The 17,025-nt window shown below is 43.1% G+C and overlaps 1 protein-coding gene across 1 annotated transcript in view; it reads left to right on the forward strand.

Annotated features, from left to right (window-relative positions):
• The window catches only part of ERN1 (endoplasmic reticulum to nucleus signaling 1), a 371,447-nt gene that overhangs the window by 203,343 nt on the left and 151,079 nt on the right, over positions 1 to 17,025 (forward strand). The window contains exons 9-12 of the mRNA XM_069199936.1: positions 2,859 to 2,937; positions 5,462 to 5,627; positions 8,601 to 8,719; positions 16,491 to 16,682. Of these exons, the coding sequence (XP_069056037.1) occupies positions 2,859 to 2,937; positions 5,462 to 5,627; positions 8,601 to 8,719; positions 16,491 to 16,682 (556 nt within the window). The remainder of the gene's footprint in view (positions 1 to 2,858; positions 2,938 to 5,461; positions 5,628 to 8,600; positions 8,720 to 16,490; positions 16,683 to 17,025) is intronic.

The raw sequence follows: 17,025 nt of genomic DNA on the forward strand, positions 1-17,025 counted from the left end.
TCACTTGGAACAAAATAGCCTTCATGTAAAACCTGAAAGCTTTCCAGTCAACATAACCTTAGTTCACATCAATTGAACGATGTTTTAGGTGCTATCCTGCCAGAACAGACAGCCTCTTCCTCAGACAGTCTTGACAATGATTTAAAAAAAAAAAAAATGTATCTAAGCCAGCATTTCCCAATAAGTGGGTTGTGACTGAGCCGATATCTGGTGGTTTGTCAGATAGCGATAAATAAAGCTGCCTTTGCATTTTGTACTTATCTTGTTTGCTGTGCTTCAGAGGAGGTGGAGAGGTCAAATGTCAGGCCATATCTTCTGACGAATTGCCATAGTTTTTTTATCACAGGGATTGGTGGTTACGTTTCTTTCTCTGACTGCAAAGTGGGATGGGCTTTTAAAGTGAATTATATGAGTGTATCGCTGGGGTACAGGGAATGTGGAAGGAAAGGCTGTAGCATTCATGTTTGTAGCCCACGTTAGATACCTGTAAATGAACTGTAGCATATTTCAGAATATGTTAGCTGTTGGGAAAGAAAATATGAAGCACATTTTTTCTGAGCCCTGAGGAAAACCTCAGATTTTAATAGGATCAAAACAATTCAAGACTCTTTCACTTGGCACAAATGATACATATTCTCTGAAACGCGATGTCCACACTTTATCATTTGTGTGCTACGTGGTTTTATCATTAAACTGTATGTCTTTGAAAATTTGATAACATTTTAATGGAAAGGGTGCTGTCTGTAAATGACAGTGCGCTACCACACAATGCTTTAGTAATAGTTTTGCAACAGTGTGCTCCTAAAAGCACCTTGAGCTACATATTACACACTTAACCACTCTCATGCTGAATACAGTTGCTACGGTTTGTGTCAAGCTAGGATTTTTCACAATCCCTATGACTTCTGTGATGTAACATTGATGTCAGGGCCCCCACTCTTACAAATGTACCAGCACCAATGGTGCAAAGGTGCTCAACTCAACTATGTCCCCAAGTCAAGTTATTAAATAAACCCTTGCAAGTATTCCCACGCAAGACTCCGGGTGAACCTTACAGTACTTCACAAAGCCACTTCAACACATGATGTGTTCACTATACACAATCACCCCACTTGTATATGACTTTCACACATACATTGAGAAATATGGATGTGGCCAGGTCCAAGTACCGGCGTTGGCTCTGGGAAAATCACTTAATCTCCTGCGTTTAAAATAAAATTAATCTGATTTTATGTAATCTGTTCATGTAAGGTACTCCAGTGCCCTCGGGCAGTATTTGAGCTACATAAAACTGATATATATATATCCGAAGCTTAGTCCCACAACACAGACCATGGCAGTGACTAGCGTTCACATCTGAATGTCAGCCACAGTAATATGTGCATCACAAGGTTAATCCCGGGCTCACAGCCCTGCTCTTTATGATTCCCCTTTGAGACCCTGAATCATGGGGTGGGTCAATATTTCATCCCATACACAAAAATGGGACACACAAGACGTGCCCAACTATTGCCTGATAGGTCTACTGGATGTCAAGGCCAAAGCCTATGCAAGAAGGTGAGTGAGCCGGTAGGCCTCAGTGCAGTGATGTGGTTTGGAAAGGACCTGTTCACTCCTACTGACCACTACATGGTATTCTACCACCACCATGCTCATTCTGCTCAACACTTAGTGAAGAAAGTAGCCGTCCACCACTATGAGGGTAGCACTTTAAGCACCTCTTCTGGTCCAGAAAGACTGCAGTCCATGAGACGGGTGTGTGTCACGGCACAGGCACATGATCCATGTTTGCTTTTGACAACAAAAATCAGCATTATGGATCCTTACAACAGTACAATTGGCCACTCAGGACTGGGGTACACATCAGTTACCATGCAGAAGATTTTTCCGTCCCAACAGTACAATTGCTTGTTTATTGTAACACAAATAATTTTATGGAATAATGCATTTAACCCAGTTGCTCGCTTTGGCTCTACATAGATTTATCAATTGTATTGCATTTTGTTTAATTAGATATTCTAGAAGAGGATCTTTGGGAGAGCAATTTTCACTTTCACACATTTTTCCCCCTAAAAAACAAACCCTTCCATAGTATTTTTCATGTTACATAATTGTGTGACAGACCTGAAAAATAATTATTTTTTGCTTCCGGGTATGTTTTATTTTGAAACTAAGTTCAATATTTAAAGGTGAAAATCATAAACTTTTCATATGTTATATCCTGGATCTTTGTTTCGCTAAATATCTTTATGCCAGTCCTCGAGGATTAGTAGTAAAGTGTCCTCAACAGAGAGCTCTCTCTTGCTGTTTTGATGTTTAGAAGAAACTCTGAACATATAAGAGCTTTGTCTCCATGTGAGCATATCCTTCCGTCTCCACTTGAGTGCTTGCCTTGAACTGCATGAGGGCCCACTACAACAGTAGACCCCTCTGCCTGCTCCTGTTGGCTTTAATGAGCTTATGCGGACTGCGGTAGTATTTCAAACCCACACCTCTTGGCTTTGCCAGTGCTTGTTGTATTTATGGTTACACTGCATTGTGTTTGTAGAGTCTCTTTTGTAGCTTGTGTATTGATGCTCAGACAGCTCTTTGTAAACATGGCACTATAGCAGATAAAGCGATAGAGCGATGTGAGAGTAGTGTGTGGTGTGTACATCTGTTCATCTTAGGACATTACGTCTGCCTTGCTGTGATAAAGGAGTGGGAGGTCGAGGGCCGTGCAGTGTGTCACCGGCTGCACATCATTGGGTTGTAGTGAAAGAATAGCTGCCTTGTTCCATGACTGGTCCACATGATGCACTTACCACCCAAAGGGAGCTGTTCTATTAACCTTCCATTGCCCTTTCTTTTGCTTTTAGGCCCACTCTGTATGTGGGGAAATATTCCACCAGCCTGTATGCGTCGTCCTCACTGGTGCACGAAGGAGTTGCCGTGGTGGTAAGTTGCTCAATAGCCATCAATCTGATTAAAGCATGACCAATCGCACACATCACTTAATGCTCTCAGGGAAAGAAGCCCCAGTTGGGCCTGTCATCCAGATATCACCTTTTTCTACGTCAGTGGGTCGTTGTTGTCCTGAACGAGACGCCCTTTCTTCGTAAATAGATGGACTGTGACTGATCCTGCCATAAGGATTTAGCTGTGGTCGGAAAGGATAAGGATATGGATATGGATATGGAGTAGGTTCCTTTTTACTACCATAGGGGACGGTTATAAACTGCGAGTTTGCAGCCCATCTTTACCGAGGCCCTCCCTGTGACTCCAGTAGATGGCAGGCATGACACATTGCAAGTGACATGGGCAGTGCATTACTGCCAGTCTGTCCACCAGTGCTGCCAGCACCGGTGCGTCACTGCCAGTGTGCCCACAAGTGCTGCAAGCACCATCGGGTGGCGTGTCTGCCAGTGTGCCCACTAATGCTGCCAGCACCGGTGGGCAGTGTGTCTCTGCCAGTGTGCCCACTAATGCTGCAAGCACTGGTGGACAGTGGATCACTGCCAACGTGCCCACCTGTGCTGCAAGCACCGGTGGCCAGTGCGTCGTTGCCAGTGTGTCTAGCAATGCTGCAAGCAGCGGTGGGCATTGTATCACTGCCAATATGCCCATCAATGCTGCAAGCACCGGTGGGCAGGGCGTCACTGCTAGTGTGCCCACCAGTGGTTGAAGTGCATACAGAAAAGCATGGGAACTGTGAACCTGAGTAGAATAAGGCTGGGGGTCAGCGTGTGTGGGGGCAGAGTCAGAGATACGGCTATTAAGAAAATGATCTAACTATTTTGTTGGCCTTTCACCTACAATAACTGCATATAAAATGCAATACACACACTTTAAATGAAAAATCACTGAACCTTACATTTATCTGTGGGAAAAGCATTTTTCAGGTAGGAAGGCTCAGTTGGTTAATGCCATCACTTCAGATGTCTGTGAGGTAACCAGATAGTCACTGATTGGAATCTTGATCGATGCACGGGGCTAGAGGTGATGTGCATTTATGGTGCTAAGAGGTCCAGGACTGTGACAGAAAGCACTGTGATGTGTAAGTCCTTTAATTTAACACACGGTATAAATCTAATGTCGCGAAAGTGCAAACATATTGTGTTTATGTTAATAGTGCGTTCAAATGTGTTGTTTTTAGTAATACGCTGACTGATCCCAGTGCACATCTTTTTTATAGGTTTCATTAACAGAACAAATTCCAGATTCTGACAATTAAAGATTATGCTGGCTCCCAGGCAGCCTTCAGACTTGCTGATTACCCGATTGCACCCATGCACATTGCTTTTAGCAGCAGGGGCCCTGGAGGGAAAGCGTACTTCTTTAGCGGCCTCTCACTTCACGGTGGAGCAGGCACTTCCCCCCCTTTAAGCAGGTATCAACTCGACTCTTCAGGGACGGTTGCTTTTTAATTAAAAAAACAGTATGGCACCTGTTTTTATCACATGAATTAAAGCCTGGAAACGTAGTTCCCCCGCCCATTTCGACCCCTGGTGCCCAGCAGCTGTTTTCAGGGAAGTCACTACGCAATAGTGCTTTCCGCACCCCCATCCCTCAGTTCCACATAAAAACTGCATGGCCAGGACCTATGGCCGGCCTGTACTTCTGTGCACCATCCTTGACTCAAGCTTACTCTCCATGTCTATGTTCGAGTTACCTGCTCAGTACTCGGAGCAGAGCCTCTGCCCAGAATGTTCTAGGTTTCTGGGTTGCATCATCAGCGTGCGCGTTTTTTTGTTTTATTCTCCCCGTGTGGTTATAACCTGGCATTTCTGCAACACCCAGTCTGCCTTAAGTAGGACATCACATCCCTTTCGTTGTCCGTGGATGGCCTCCCAGGCGGTCAGGTGAAAGGACTGTACCACTGTGCGCCTCTGTGAGGTGAGTTTGTCAACCTCAGTGAGGTTTGCACTTCAGGAGTGAGACCGGAGTGCTGTAGCAAGGTTGCGCACATATTGTTAACTCATGGGAATTTATGTAAAGTAGCACACTTTAGGAATTTGCACAACTGAGTTGATTTTATGCACACACGGGGCACGTTTCTCAAATTCCCACGATCCTGTGCCTGAATGGTTCCATTGTGCTATTTATATATTTTTTTCACTTCATGAATTTGGTGAGGCTCAGTCATTTGGTCCCTAGACACGTCACCTCCAGTAAGTCTGTGGAGCAGCACCACAGCTGAAGATGGTGGCCCGACGCCCCCACCCCCAGCACCGAAGGACTTTCAGTAATTCAACCCTAGTGGGGTTCTGTAGGTTGACTCATTTGTAAACTATTTGCAGGAAAATGCCTCCAAGAGCGGGGTCCATGTTCGAGTCCCTGTGCAGTCAGGGGCCTGGTAATAACTTGTAAAGAGCGGCACTGGAGTCAAATAGGCGTGTGGGAAGTGAAAATAATATTGTGTTTCCAATGGAGAACATTTCAAGCAGTGTCTTGTGTTATAGAAAAATGCTCCTCTTTGTAGCCACGAGGCAGAGCTATTCCATTGCTCGAGGGTCCCAGGACGGACGGTGTCACCATCGAAGACAACGGGGAGTGTGTCATCACCCCTAGCACAGATATCAAGTTTTCTTCAGGGCTCAAAGAAAAGGACAAGTTTAATTTCTGGCGGAATCACTGGCTTCTGATCGGTAAGTAGCATTGCTTCTTCTCTTGCATATGATAGACTGCAGCGCCCTCTTGTGGATGTTGTAGCGTGTTGTTTTGTTCTTTTTATTACAAGATGGGCCACGTTCTTCGTTAAAGACTTTAAAGGCACTGAATTCATGACGTGTACTGTGAATGTTTTGATTGTAGCTCTGAACATAGTACATTAGTTCGCCCCAACAAAGGTAGCATTTAATCAAACGAATGCAGTAGTTACTTCAGTACTTCCACACTAAAGACTTTGTGTGGGAATACAATACAGATCAATAAAAGCAAACACAAAGATTCTGGCAGTGTGAAAATTGCTAATTGTCCCAACTTGCGCACTCCGGAACAATGCGAAGTGTAATGGGCACTATGGAACGTTAGAGTCCTGAGAGGGCCTCGTGAATTATTACAACCTCTACAGCCTGGGAATTTATAGAAGCTTGGTATGTTTGAAAAGGTAATTATTCTAGACCGAATGTAAGTGCGCTTTTTATCGGGGCATTGTGGAAACTTGGAAGGTTTCCTTTGAGAGTTACCCGAAATCCTTATTTGAGAACCTCCATGCACTATGTAAAATGATCTTCCAGCCCTTCCAAATTTAGACCACCGTTAATGTTGCTCAGTGCTTAATTTGTAAATAAAAACGTGCCGGTGCCCAAAGTTCTCCTGTGAAAAACGCAGCTGCGGCAGTTAAATATGCAAACACATAACATCAGGGCAGCGTTATCCTGAAGCCTTTTTGGGCCTCTTTAATCCATTCACAGCAATTCCCTGCCTCTTCAACTCACTCTTGCAGCCTTCAGCTCTCTCCCTTTGAACGCTTTTTCGAATGTTCTCTTCCTCCGCCTTTCCCGGATGTGTCTTTTGCTCGCAGTAAATACCTGATGCAGAAAAGTAAGCTCCGGCCCTCAGAAATAAGTACCGGTGCGGAAACAGCAAGCACAAATTAAGCACTGATGTTGCTGGTCTGATGTTCTTAAAATGCACAATTTATTATTAATTTCAGTTGGTGAGGCTGGGGAGACACGAAATTGCGTGGCAGTGGAGCGGGTGCGGCACGCAGGGATGGGAGGGAGTAAAATGTATTAAAAAATATTAAAAAAATTAATAAAAACTTATCTGCTCCGCTGCCACGCCGCTCCTCTTGCTCCCATCGCTACAGACAGGCACAGGCTCCCAGCCTGCCCTGCGGCCAATCCTGAATCTGCTCAGTACCGCATCAGGATTGGCCGGGAGCACACAGCCAGGGCACTCCCAGGCAGAAAGGGAGCCTGTGCAGGCTCTCTCCAGTCCGGCAACTGTGTTGCTGGGCTGGAGAGAGCCTACTGCGTGTGTGTGTGGCTGGCCTGAGATGGCCAGCCAAACATACATGCGCACTGAGGGGGGAGTGCTGTCCACTCCCCCTCACTGCTTGTCACCCCGTGACCCCACCCCTTTAACAAACAAAACAATAGTAAACACTGTTTAGTGTCGTTATGTTTGGGGGGGGGCGTGACGCTCCTCCGCCCTAACGTAGGAACCGCCCCTGGACATAACACATGCCCAGTGCAAGGAACCGTGCCCCCCCCAACTCTTCAGGGGGCTCCCAGTCTTTCAGGGGACCCTCATTCAGCCGGAGGCCAATGTTTATCTGTGAGATATGGTAGAATCCGGGGCCCTCATCTCTTTTTGTAGAGGGGGACCCATTGTTTTGCCTTACGCCTTCCAATAAAGCACTGACTCCATTATATTATTGATACATCTGCTGGAAGTTAGATCATTGAAGTATGCAAACAAAGTGATGGATAGAGTTCTTGAATTAATCTCAGCCAGTAGCAAATGCTTGAAGCCGCATCCCCGTCCATCGTTATTTAGCTCACCATGCCACCCTAGTTTGGATCCAGCTGTATGCAAATCAGTCTTGACCCTCCCTCAGTTGGAACAGTCCAGCCCACACTGCCAGGCCAGGTCCAAATGAGATCTGGGACAGTCATGCTGGGATGCAGTGTTTGGTACCGTGGTGACTTTTCACTATGGTCTCTTCTTTCCAGCTATACTAAGTATGCATGTGTTAATATTTTTCCAGAAACTGTTGTAGTGGTCACTTAGCGGCCTGCTCTTGAAGGTCAGTGAACGGTGTAAAGAAGAGAGTACTTGTTTGTTTGTTTGCACTGCTAGCTTCCCCCTATGGCTGTAAAGAGAGGCTGCAAGCCCTCGTCCTTCTGTCCCGTTTTTGTGAGCAGGGCTCCGTTGGTTGGTAGCTACCTTTGCACTTTGTAAGTTCTGTAATGCTGTAGACAAACGTTACATTGATGGTGCTGTGAGGAATAAGGAAACGGAATTGGTAATAGAACAAAGGTAAGTCATAACTCCATAGCAGCGCCCCTTGCAGTAGCAACTGAAAGGAGGAGTTTTCCCAACACGATAAGATATACAGAAATAAGAGGCTGTCCCATTTAAGCCTACCGTCCTCCTTTCATCCATGTTTTCCGAGATGTCTTTTGAAAGTGGCTTCTCAGCTGCTCACAAGATACATAGCAGCATCTTGTTGTGTTAAGAGTTATCTGGATTCCACTGAATATTGGATTTCAGCACATTGTACTATTTTTGTACATAAAAATACAAAATTTGTTATCATGAATTGGTCAGGATCCATCGTATTTCGGTGGAAAGATTATGTTAAAAAGTAATATCCACAGCTTGAAATCGATGCTCTCGCATCTCTTGCAGAATCTCGTAGCCTTCTCAGCAATATTCACAGGTGTTGCTTAGAAGTTTATTTCCAGATTCCATTCCATAAAGCTTTATGAAATATTTCGGAATCTAAAGCTCATTCCCTCTGTCAAATGTTTTTGTAGCAGCTGAGAGGACATCTTTTAAAAAACATCGTAGTCAGTCAGTTCTCCCTCCAGACTTATGTGGCTGTTTGCATTGGGGATAAAAACATTTTGCATCGACACAGCATTTCTCTTTTTTTAATTTCTCTTCAGGGCATCATGAAATTCCCTTACCGACACCGGCGAAAATCCTGGAGAAGTTTCCGCACAGTTTGCCAAAAGACCAAGAAAACGTGATCTCGGCCAGCTCAGAAAAGACGAGTTTTGAGGAGGTTGTAAATGATCATGACAGTGTTGTACTTTTTTTTTTTAAACTATATTTTTTATTGATAATCATTGCGTTTCAGCTTGTTATCTATCCATGGTGTTCAGCGGTATACAAAATACCAATAGGAGACATAGAACGGCAATTCCACTCCAGACCCATCCAGATATTCTAGTTCTGCACGCCCGTCGCCCGCGCCCCTCTAATGTAGAGGATTCTATGTAATATGGCGTCCCATCTTTCCAGTAGTGAGCAGTGTTACATGCACACTGCCTCTCAAGTGTATAGTAGCAATGGCTATTTAAATGAAACTCCTTATCTAGGGAATGTGCAGGGGTGTCGAGGTCCGGATTTTTGAGACAATCTAACAGATGGTCCCACGCTTTGGCCCCGCGCTTTGGCCCCGCACATGTTACTTGTACAATCAAATTATTACAGAACCTGCACCCATTTAGAGAATGTAGCGGAGACCCATCCAATAAATTCTTTAAACACTAACAGGAAGACAGAGCCCTGGGGAAGATGAAACCCACGTATAATTTTGGGAGGGGCAACACGGGAGGGATGTCACACCAGCCATCAGCAAAGAAGCAAAAGGTCTCGGTTTACAGCAGAACCCACCAGCCTTCTGGCATGCTTGCTAACCAATGGGAGCAGTACCTTTTGCTGACGACGCCTTAACACTTCCCCTGTGGTTCATAAGAAGTTGACCTCATTTCCTTAGGCAGCAAGAGAAGGTACCACAAGGTGACTAGTGGCCATATCTTATTTTGGGTGATTTCAGAAAAAAATTGACAGTTTATAAAAGCGGATTGCTGCTTCTTGAATCCTAGGTCAGAATGCCCTAAACACCCTGCCAGAAGAGAGTTCTCCCCTAAGCCTAGACACCGCCTTACCTAAGCCAAATCCCTCCTAAAGTTCATCTGTACGACAGCAGGTCTGTTGATGCACACCTATAGCAAAAATCATTCAAGTGTCTGATGTAGGATTTGAGGGTTGTCAGTCAGGCAAACATTGCAAGACAAGGGGGTACAGCTGCAGGCATCACTCTCGTACAGACCAAGTCATTCATTAACCAAGCAGTGGAGATGTAATCTCAGGAGTGACTGTAGTGGAATAGCTGGTTTCACGCGTTGTGATAGTGATACTGGTAAGAGTCATTCCAGTTAAATCATCTACCGTATCGGGGGTAAACAATAACCTCTGGACCCAAAAAACAGCTTCCTGGGATGGTCTGTGTTTTTGCAGTGTGGAATGATAGACTCTCATCCTATTCCTAAATCTACTGTATGGTGGTTTCGTCTGGATGTGTTAATGTTATACCTTTGCTCTCTCTTTATGGGAATCAACTTGGGTATGACATCGACCATGAACCCACAATGCCATTATACATGAATTACATTTTAGTTTTTTTTTTTCCTTCAGTGGGTTTGGAGGTGTTTCAGAAGTGCTCCCAGAGATTGTTGTGTGTTTTTTTTTTTTTTTTTTTTTTTTTTTTTTAAATTCCATTATTCAATGGTGACTTTCACTGCAACACTTTCGACCACTAACATCGCTGGAGGCAGGGTTTTTAGACTGAAGTGCATAGACTAGGTCAGAACATGTGTGCAGAGAGGGATGATGTCTTCAAGGCCTCAGTGGGGCATTTTCTAGTAAACTGTAAACTTCGTACTTGTATAGCGCACTACTCACCTGTTAGGGTCTCAAGGCGCTGTACGCATACCGCTGTGGAGCCCCTCCTGGCTTTTCCCTGTGAGGTGCCCACTCCTGGGCAACCTCTAAGGTGAAGCCAGGCATCCCAGCGCTGTTGGGGCCGTTGTGGAGATTAAGCAAGCTATTGCCCAGAGTTACAGAGTGGGACCCATGAATTAGATTAGGCACTGATGCGAGAATTATCAGGTCTGAGGCAATTGAGCCCAAGACCCGCCGAGGCGGGAATTGAACCCTGGTCCCAGGCCAGATTTCTGCATCGGGGTCTGCTGCGCTAACCATTGAGCCACACTTCTCCACAGTGTGCGCACTTTGTTCCTATTTTGTCTGAACTTGTAACAAAATGTTGCCATAAATGACAAATGGCCTTTTCGTATGCTATGCCTTCAGAGAGACCTCAAAGTAGGAGAACTGGAATGCCTGCTCATCACTCAAATCAAAAACTTTATTTCACTGAGAAACGCTTATACGCTCTAAACGTTATATGGCTCATTCAGAATTGGAAAAAGAGAGAAAGCAAATGCCATCCTTGTAGGACATTAGGTTTTTGCTCAGAGGGAACATCGCTCAGACTCTGATTTCAAGGTGGTTTTCACAGAAATAATAGAGGTGCAGAAAACCGTAGGCATACAACCTTCAAAGACAAATGATCAAAGCTGACTGAATATAAGTCGAAGGTTCAAGAGATTCAAAAAGGCCTTTCCAATGGAAAGGAGGCTTCCAAGGTTTCATATTTGAGAGCGGGTACAGAGTGAGATTGGGAAGGAGAAGGCTGAGGCGTCAACATCAGAACAATATTTAGGTCAACAACACAAATATAAACTTAGGAGCACGATTGAGTTTCAGGACCTGCCGGCAAAACATCAGAACCGACGTATGAGCACGATAGAACCCGAAGGTTGAAGACAAACCTTGAAACTTGGCTTCATTGTACAATTAAGGTAAAAAACAAAAAGAAAATCCCTTGCCCCGGATAACACTTGTAACACTTGAAAGACAAGAGATATTCGAGGCAAGAAAAATTCAAGTGGTTGATACCCCTGAAATTGCTGAGCTGAAGATAAGTGGGGAAAAAAAGCTTTGAGGATTCAGTAATATACCATACAATCAGAGACCTTAAAGGGAAAAAATACTTCAGGGACATATGAAGGTCGTAAGCAAAAAAAAAAAAGAAATGCACCATCAACACCATCTCACTTGCAGCAGGAAGAACATGCAATAGATATAGATATAATATCATATGTAGCGGCAGATTAATTAATTGCTGCTCAAACTTGGAAAGGGACATCAGCGGACACACATGGACCTCCACCAGTTAAGGGTAGTAAAGGAGTGGTGGCAGTAGGCAGGAAGACGAAGACAAGCCACTACGCAGTAGTGCATGACCAGTTCAAACAGATGCTCCCCCACCAGGTGTGGGATGAAGTAGTAGAGTCATTACAGCATCTTCCAGAGGAGTTCCAAAAAAGAGGAAAACCAGATGTGGAAGAGAATCAGGACTCGGCCAGCACATCTAGTCAACTACTTTTTACTGGCTCAGGTTTAATAAAGCATGTTTGGTTACTTATTTCAGGTTTCAAACAGGAGGTGCAGGCCAAAACTATGGATATTCTTTTAACAAGAGAAAATCTATTCATTCCACAGGTAGCCAATTGTCTATATTTGTTACTACGAAGTAGGGTGATGATACAACCAATCCTATGGGGAAAGAGGAGCATCAGTAGATGAAAGAGATCAGGAAAAAAGCGTTTTCCCACAACTGTTCAAAGGCTCCAGGAGGGCACTTTCTTCAGGATAATCGCAACAGAGTATGCATCAAAGACAGTCGTTGCAAGGAAGAGGCAAATACAGAGGCCAATCTTCAAAGGATTCCACTCTTTTTAATACACCTACTACAACATTTAATACCAGTCTAAGACAATATAAAGCCATTGGGTCAACAGTGGCTAAAAGTAACTGATAAAGGAATGGTAGTTTTAATAAGCTGTGGCTATTGCTTCAAATAAAAAAAATCCTTCAGTGATAAAATAAACAAAATCTGAGATACAAACTAGAACTAAAACAACTTGCCACTCAACAACTTGAGGTACATGTACTAGTCTTGAAGGAGGCAATAGAAAGCCTACCACCTTAGGAGCAAGAGAAAGGAGTGTAAAAGCTCCTATTGTCAGACCTTTACTGGACATGTGCTTTATAAGCAGATTCATCAAAACGCAGAAACTCCAGATGACTATTCTTCAGGAGGTTATTCCTTACTAGAATAGAACCTTTTTTTTTTTTTTTTGCAGCAATAAACATCGCGAATGCCCACTTTCCTACTCGAATAGAATCAGCTAATTTCAAGTTCTTGAGGTTTGTAATGGAAGGAGTACATTACCAAATCAAAGTTATTCCTGTAGGCATCAGGTCTGCACCAATAGTGTTTACAAAAACATCAGCATACCTCAGATGACAGATGATTTATGTTTATCCTTACCTAGTCGACTGGCTGGTGAAAGCGAGACACACATACAAATAGTGGTAGATACTTTTTCAAATGGAATTTACATTCAATATAAATAAATTGTTTCCTACACCAGAGAAAATAAAGACTTTTCTAGGGGCAACCCTAGCTGCAACAAGATGTAAAGCAACTTATTGTGAGGAGAGTTGCAGCATTACAGAAGTTAATTCCTCTTTACCAGATATCACAGTCTCTTACAGTAAGGAATTTTATAAAACTATTGGGAATAATAATACTCATCTTCATTCCAGTGCTTGTCTGCATACCAATTCAGGAATAGTTAAACAGGCAATGGTCACAAACTCAGGGCCTCTGGAAATATCTAGTGGTTGTTGAAAGCAGGGTTGAGGAGATAAAACGGTGAAACATAAGCACCATGGTAAAGGGAAAGAGATTTTGATTGTTAGTTCCACAGGACATCACAAGAAATGATAAATCACACCAGGGTGGGGGCACACACTACCAATCTACGATTCAGAGTTCATAAACGGATGGATGTAGTTAAAGACATAAATCTATTAGAACTAAAAAACTCTTTCTGGCATTAAAGGCCCTGCAGGGGCAAATAGAAAATTAGATTGTCGAAATCTTGACAGACTGCACAGTGCTAATGTTTTATCTCTGCAACCAGAAAGGAACCATGTCTCACCTTCTGTCAAAATTAACCCAAGAAATATGGAAATGCGCAATCACAAACGAAATAGCAGTAACTGCACACCACGTACCCCATTTAGAAAACGTGCAAGCAGATTACTTAATCAGGCAAGGAGATACGAGACACAAATGGGAGCTTGTGAAACAGGGAGTTATAGGTCACATTTTTAGAAGATACAGAAAACCAGATTAGATCGTTTTTGCACCACACAAAGTGCAAAATGCTTAAGCTTCTGATCCAGACATTACCATCTGCTATTGGAGGGGAATGTATTGTTCATAAGTTTGTAAATGAACTTTACATGTGCATTTCCTCCGATAAATCTTGATGGTTATAAACAAGTGTAAGACATCAAATACGACACTCCTGTTATTAGCACCAAGGCGACCACAAACATCTGTATGAGATGGGACATCAAGCTTCCACACCCAAGGATTTGCTGGCAGTAGAAGTGGCAAGGATTTTTAATTAAGAATCACAAACTCTCCAACTTTGAACTTGGCCCTTGAAATCATAAAAGTTGGGCACCCGAATTTACCAGCTAAAACTAGACTGCTTCAAGTCATAAACACAATAATGAAGTGGTCAGGAGAGAGTAACATATCACAGAGAGTGCTGCAGCGTACTGTTGCTGCTGGCATTTTTGGAGGCTGTGTGGCATATCCAGAAGCTAGCAAGGGAAACTGGAGAAACTGACACAGTAGGATCTTGGCCACCAAGGAGAAGCTCATCGTGGAGACTGGGCACAGAGGCTTTTTGGGCACATCCCAGAAAGATTCCTCTTAAAATCGACTGAGTGAAACACTGCTGTTTGATGTAGTCTCCTGACTTAAGGTGAATGAAGGATGCTGGTTGTGCCCCTTAAACGCAAGGCTCTTAACCTAAAAAGGGCATTGCCTATTCTCTTTGTCCCAGCAACCCGGAGACTCATCGGTATTGTCTTGGAGTTTACCAGTCCAGTGAGTAACCCCAGGGCACTCCCAGTTGAGAAGCTTAATGAGGAGTTTCTGAAGCATGCACTCAAAAGAAGAGTTAACCACCTTCAGGAGATGGCAGAAAACAGAGACAGTGTTCATGGATATAGATATTGCAGTGGATTGGACTTGTGGATCTGTATTAAAAGAGCTTGCAAATGCACAAAGAAGTGTTTTATTTCAATCAAGTCTCAAAAGTTGCGGAGGTGAAGCAGAGGTAAAATAGAGTATCGGTTTTGAGCATTGGTCAGAAGGATCTTGAACACTGAATCCCCGAGGCTCACGTGAGATCAGCCAAGAGAGGTTTTGACTTGAGGTGATTGTTGTATTCTTCAGTAAAGTTGAGGCAGTTGGCTTGAATGAGAGAAGGTGTATTTATTCTACTCGCTGCTGGTCGGCATCAATAATAAACTGACCACATCACTTCACTTCAGAATCCTCAGAACGAGTGTTCTAGGAGGAACCAAGACAGTGCAAGGGGGGAAAAGGGGGAACAGAGGACCACTGGGAATAATCATGTCAATATTCATTTATATTTAATTTAAAAATGACATATCACGTTTATTTCAGTTGAAAATATAACAGTGACCTCAAAGGAAACTACGAGGAGAAATGAGCTGAAATAGATGCTCCAAATTTGGGCCGGGCTTGGGTCTGAAGGTGGGTTTGAGTAATGTCACTTACCAAAGTGTGAAGATTCTTTTCTGCTTCCTTCTTTACTCCTCTGCACACTCCTGTTTTTCATCCCTCACGTTTCTTAGTGGAGGGTAGAGTGGGGGATGTCACTGGAGATAGTAGACCCTTGGAGTGAATTTCATGGGCATGAATGTAAATATTCTGCTTAAGTTCCCTTTTCTAAGATTGAATTTTTAAAAAGCTAGCTAGTCAACAAGGGATCTTCCTTGCGATTCAGAAGATATGTGAACTTCCTTGCTGTTGAACTTCTCCTTGAAGCCATAAATTAAGAAAAAAAGAAGACAATTGAAAGCTTGCCAAAAAAAAAAAAAGACATTGAGCCTGTAGTACATTGCATCCCTTTATGAGAATGGTACAATAATCCAACTTTTTCCACCAGAGTTCTCAATCACTTGTTATTTGTTTACATTATTAGGCACACTTTCCAGAATTTCACATTTATTTTCATCATTTATTTTATCTCGGATGGGAGCAGATCTCTGAAAAAAGTCAGATTCTTTTTACATCCATGTCGTTTTGAATTAGATATTTTGATTACTTTCAAGCCTGTTTCTAATTTGCTACCTTTTCAGACCAGGGTTCCACTACTCAGAGGTGATGCACCTAGTGCGGTGAACCAATAATTTTGGGGCTTTGACTGGCACTCTTGTCAACTCTTAAGTGTTATTGATGCTAGTTACATCTGTGTTGACAACAGGGGTTAATTTCCTCTGACCCTGCAGGATCCTCACTTTTCTTCCTCCACAGCCCCCTCTTAAGAGCTAAACCATTTGGGACTGATAATATGCCAAGAAATACCGATATATGGTAGCATCCAAACTATCTTCTGCAACTGAGGTCTCTCACCAATGAAGAGTAACATGGAGAGGCACAGAAATGCCTACTCTCTGTCATACATCACTGCTGGGAAAATCTTGTGTTTCCGAAGTCTCAAAGATTTGCTTCCAAAACACAGTTTGGAAAACGTAACTTCTTACTAAGTGGTATGAAAAATTCTACATACTCATGCACAAATTCAGGAAAACATATTTGCAGTTGGCAAACCTTGGAACATGTTATTAACATCACAATTAAGAATTTACAACTTTTCCAGTTCTGATTAATAAGGTTTGTTTAATGTGTTGTGTTCTTGCTGTTAGTGTGCCATTTGTCAGAACACAGAATCCTCAGTGTTAAACCTTTGTTTCCACAGTTTACCAATTCTTATAAGCCAAAATGTACTCTTTGCTTTTTTTGCTAGGTGATTGACATTGTTGAGAAACCCTCAGAAGATCTGTTCCCTTCTATGGCGAATGAAATTAAAGAGAAGAACAGCCGTTTTCCGCCAAAGCCAGAAACACCTGTCGACACAATGCTGAAAGACATGGCCACCATCATATTCAGTACCTTCCTGTTGGCAGGATGGGTAGCTTTTGTGATCACGTATCCAAAGGTAAACTAGACCTTTCCATTATCTGATCTTAAAGCATCTCGGCTTTGAAATTATGTATTATGTTCAGAACAAAATAAAACCAAAATCTTTGTCAGTTAAGACAAAAGTACTAAGATGGACTTGTTTATTGTACTAGATAAAGCAGGAGCCTGGTTAACAGTTGAGGCTAATAAATACTGTTTATCTGTACATAAAAAATTGAGAGCTTTCAGAAGTTTGGGCAACATATCCTTAGCCTTTCACGTGGCCCTATTACCTCCGTACACCTGCATAACAGCAAGTTTGGCCGTGCACACTGTGTCCATGGTGCTAATTGAAGAATATATGTTATTCTACAATTCAT

This window comes from Pleurodeles waltl, chromosome 7 (assembly GCF_031143425.1).
Source record: "Pleurodeles waltl isolate 20211129_DDA chromosome 7, aPleWal1.hap1.20221129, whole genome shotgun sequence".
In the NCBI taxonomy this organism is placed as follows: domain Eukaryota; kingdom Metazoa; phylum Chordata; class Amphibia; order Caudata; family Salamandridae; genus Pleurodeles; species Pleurodeles waltl.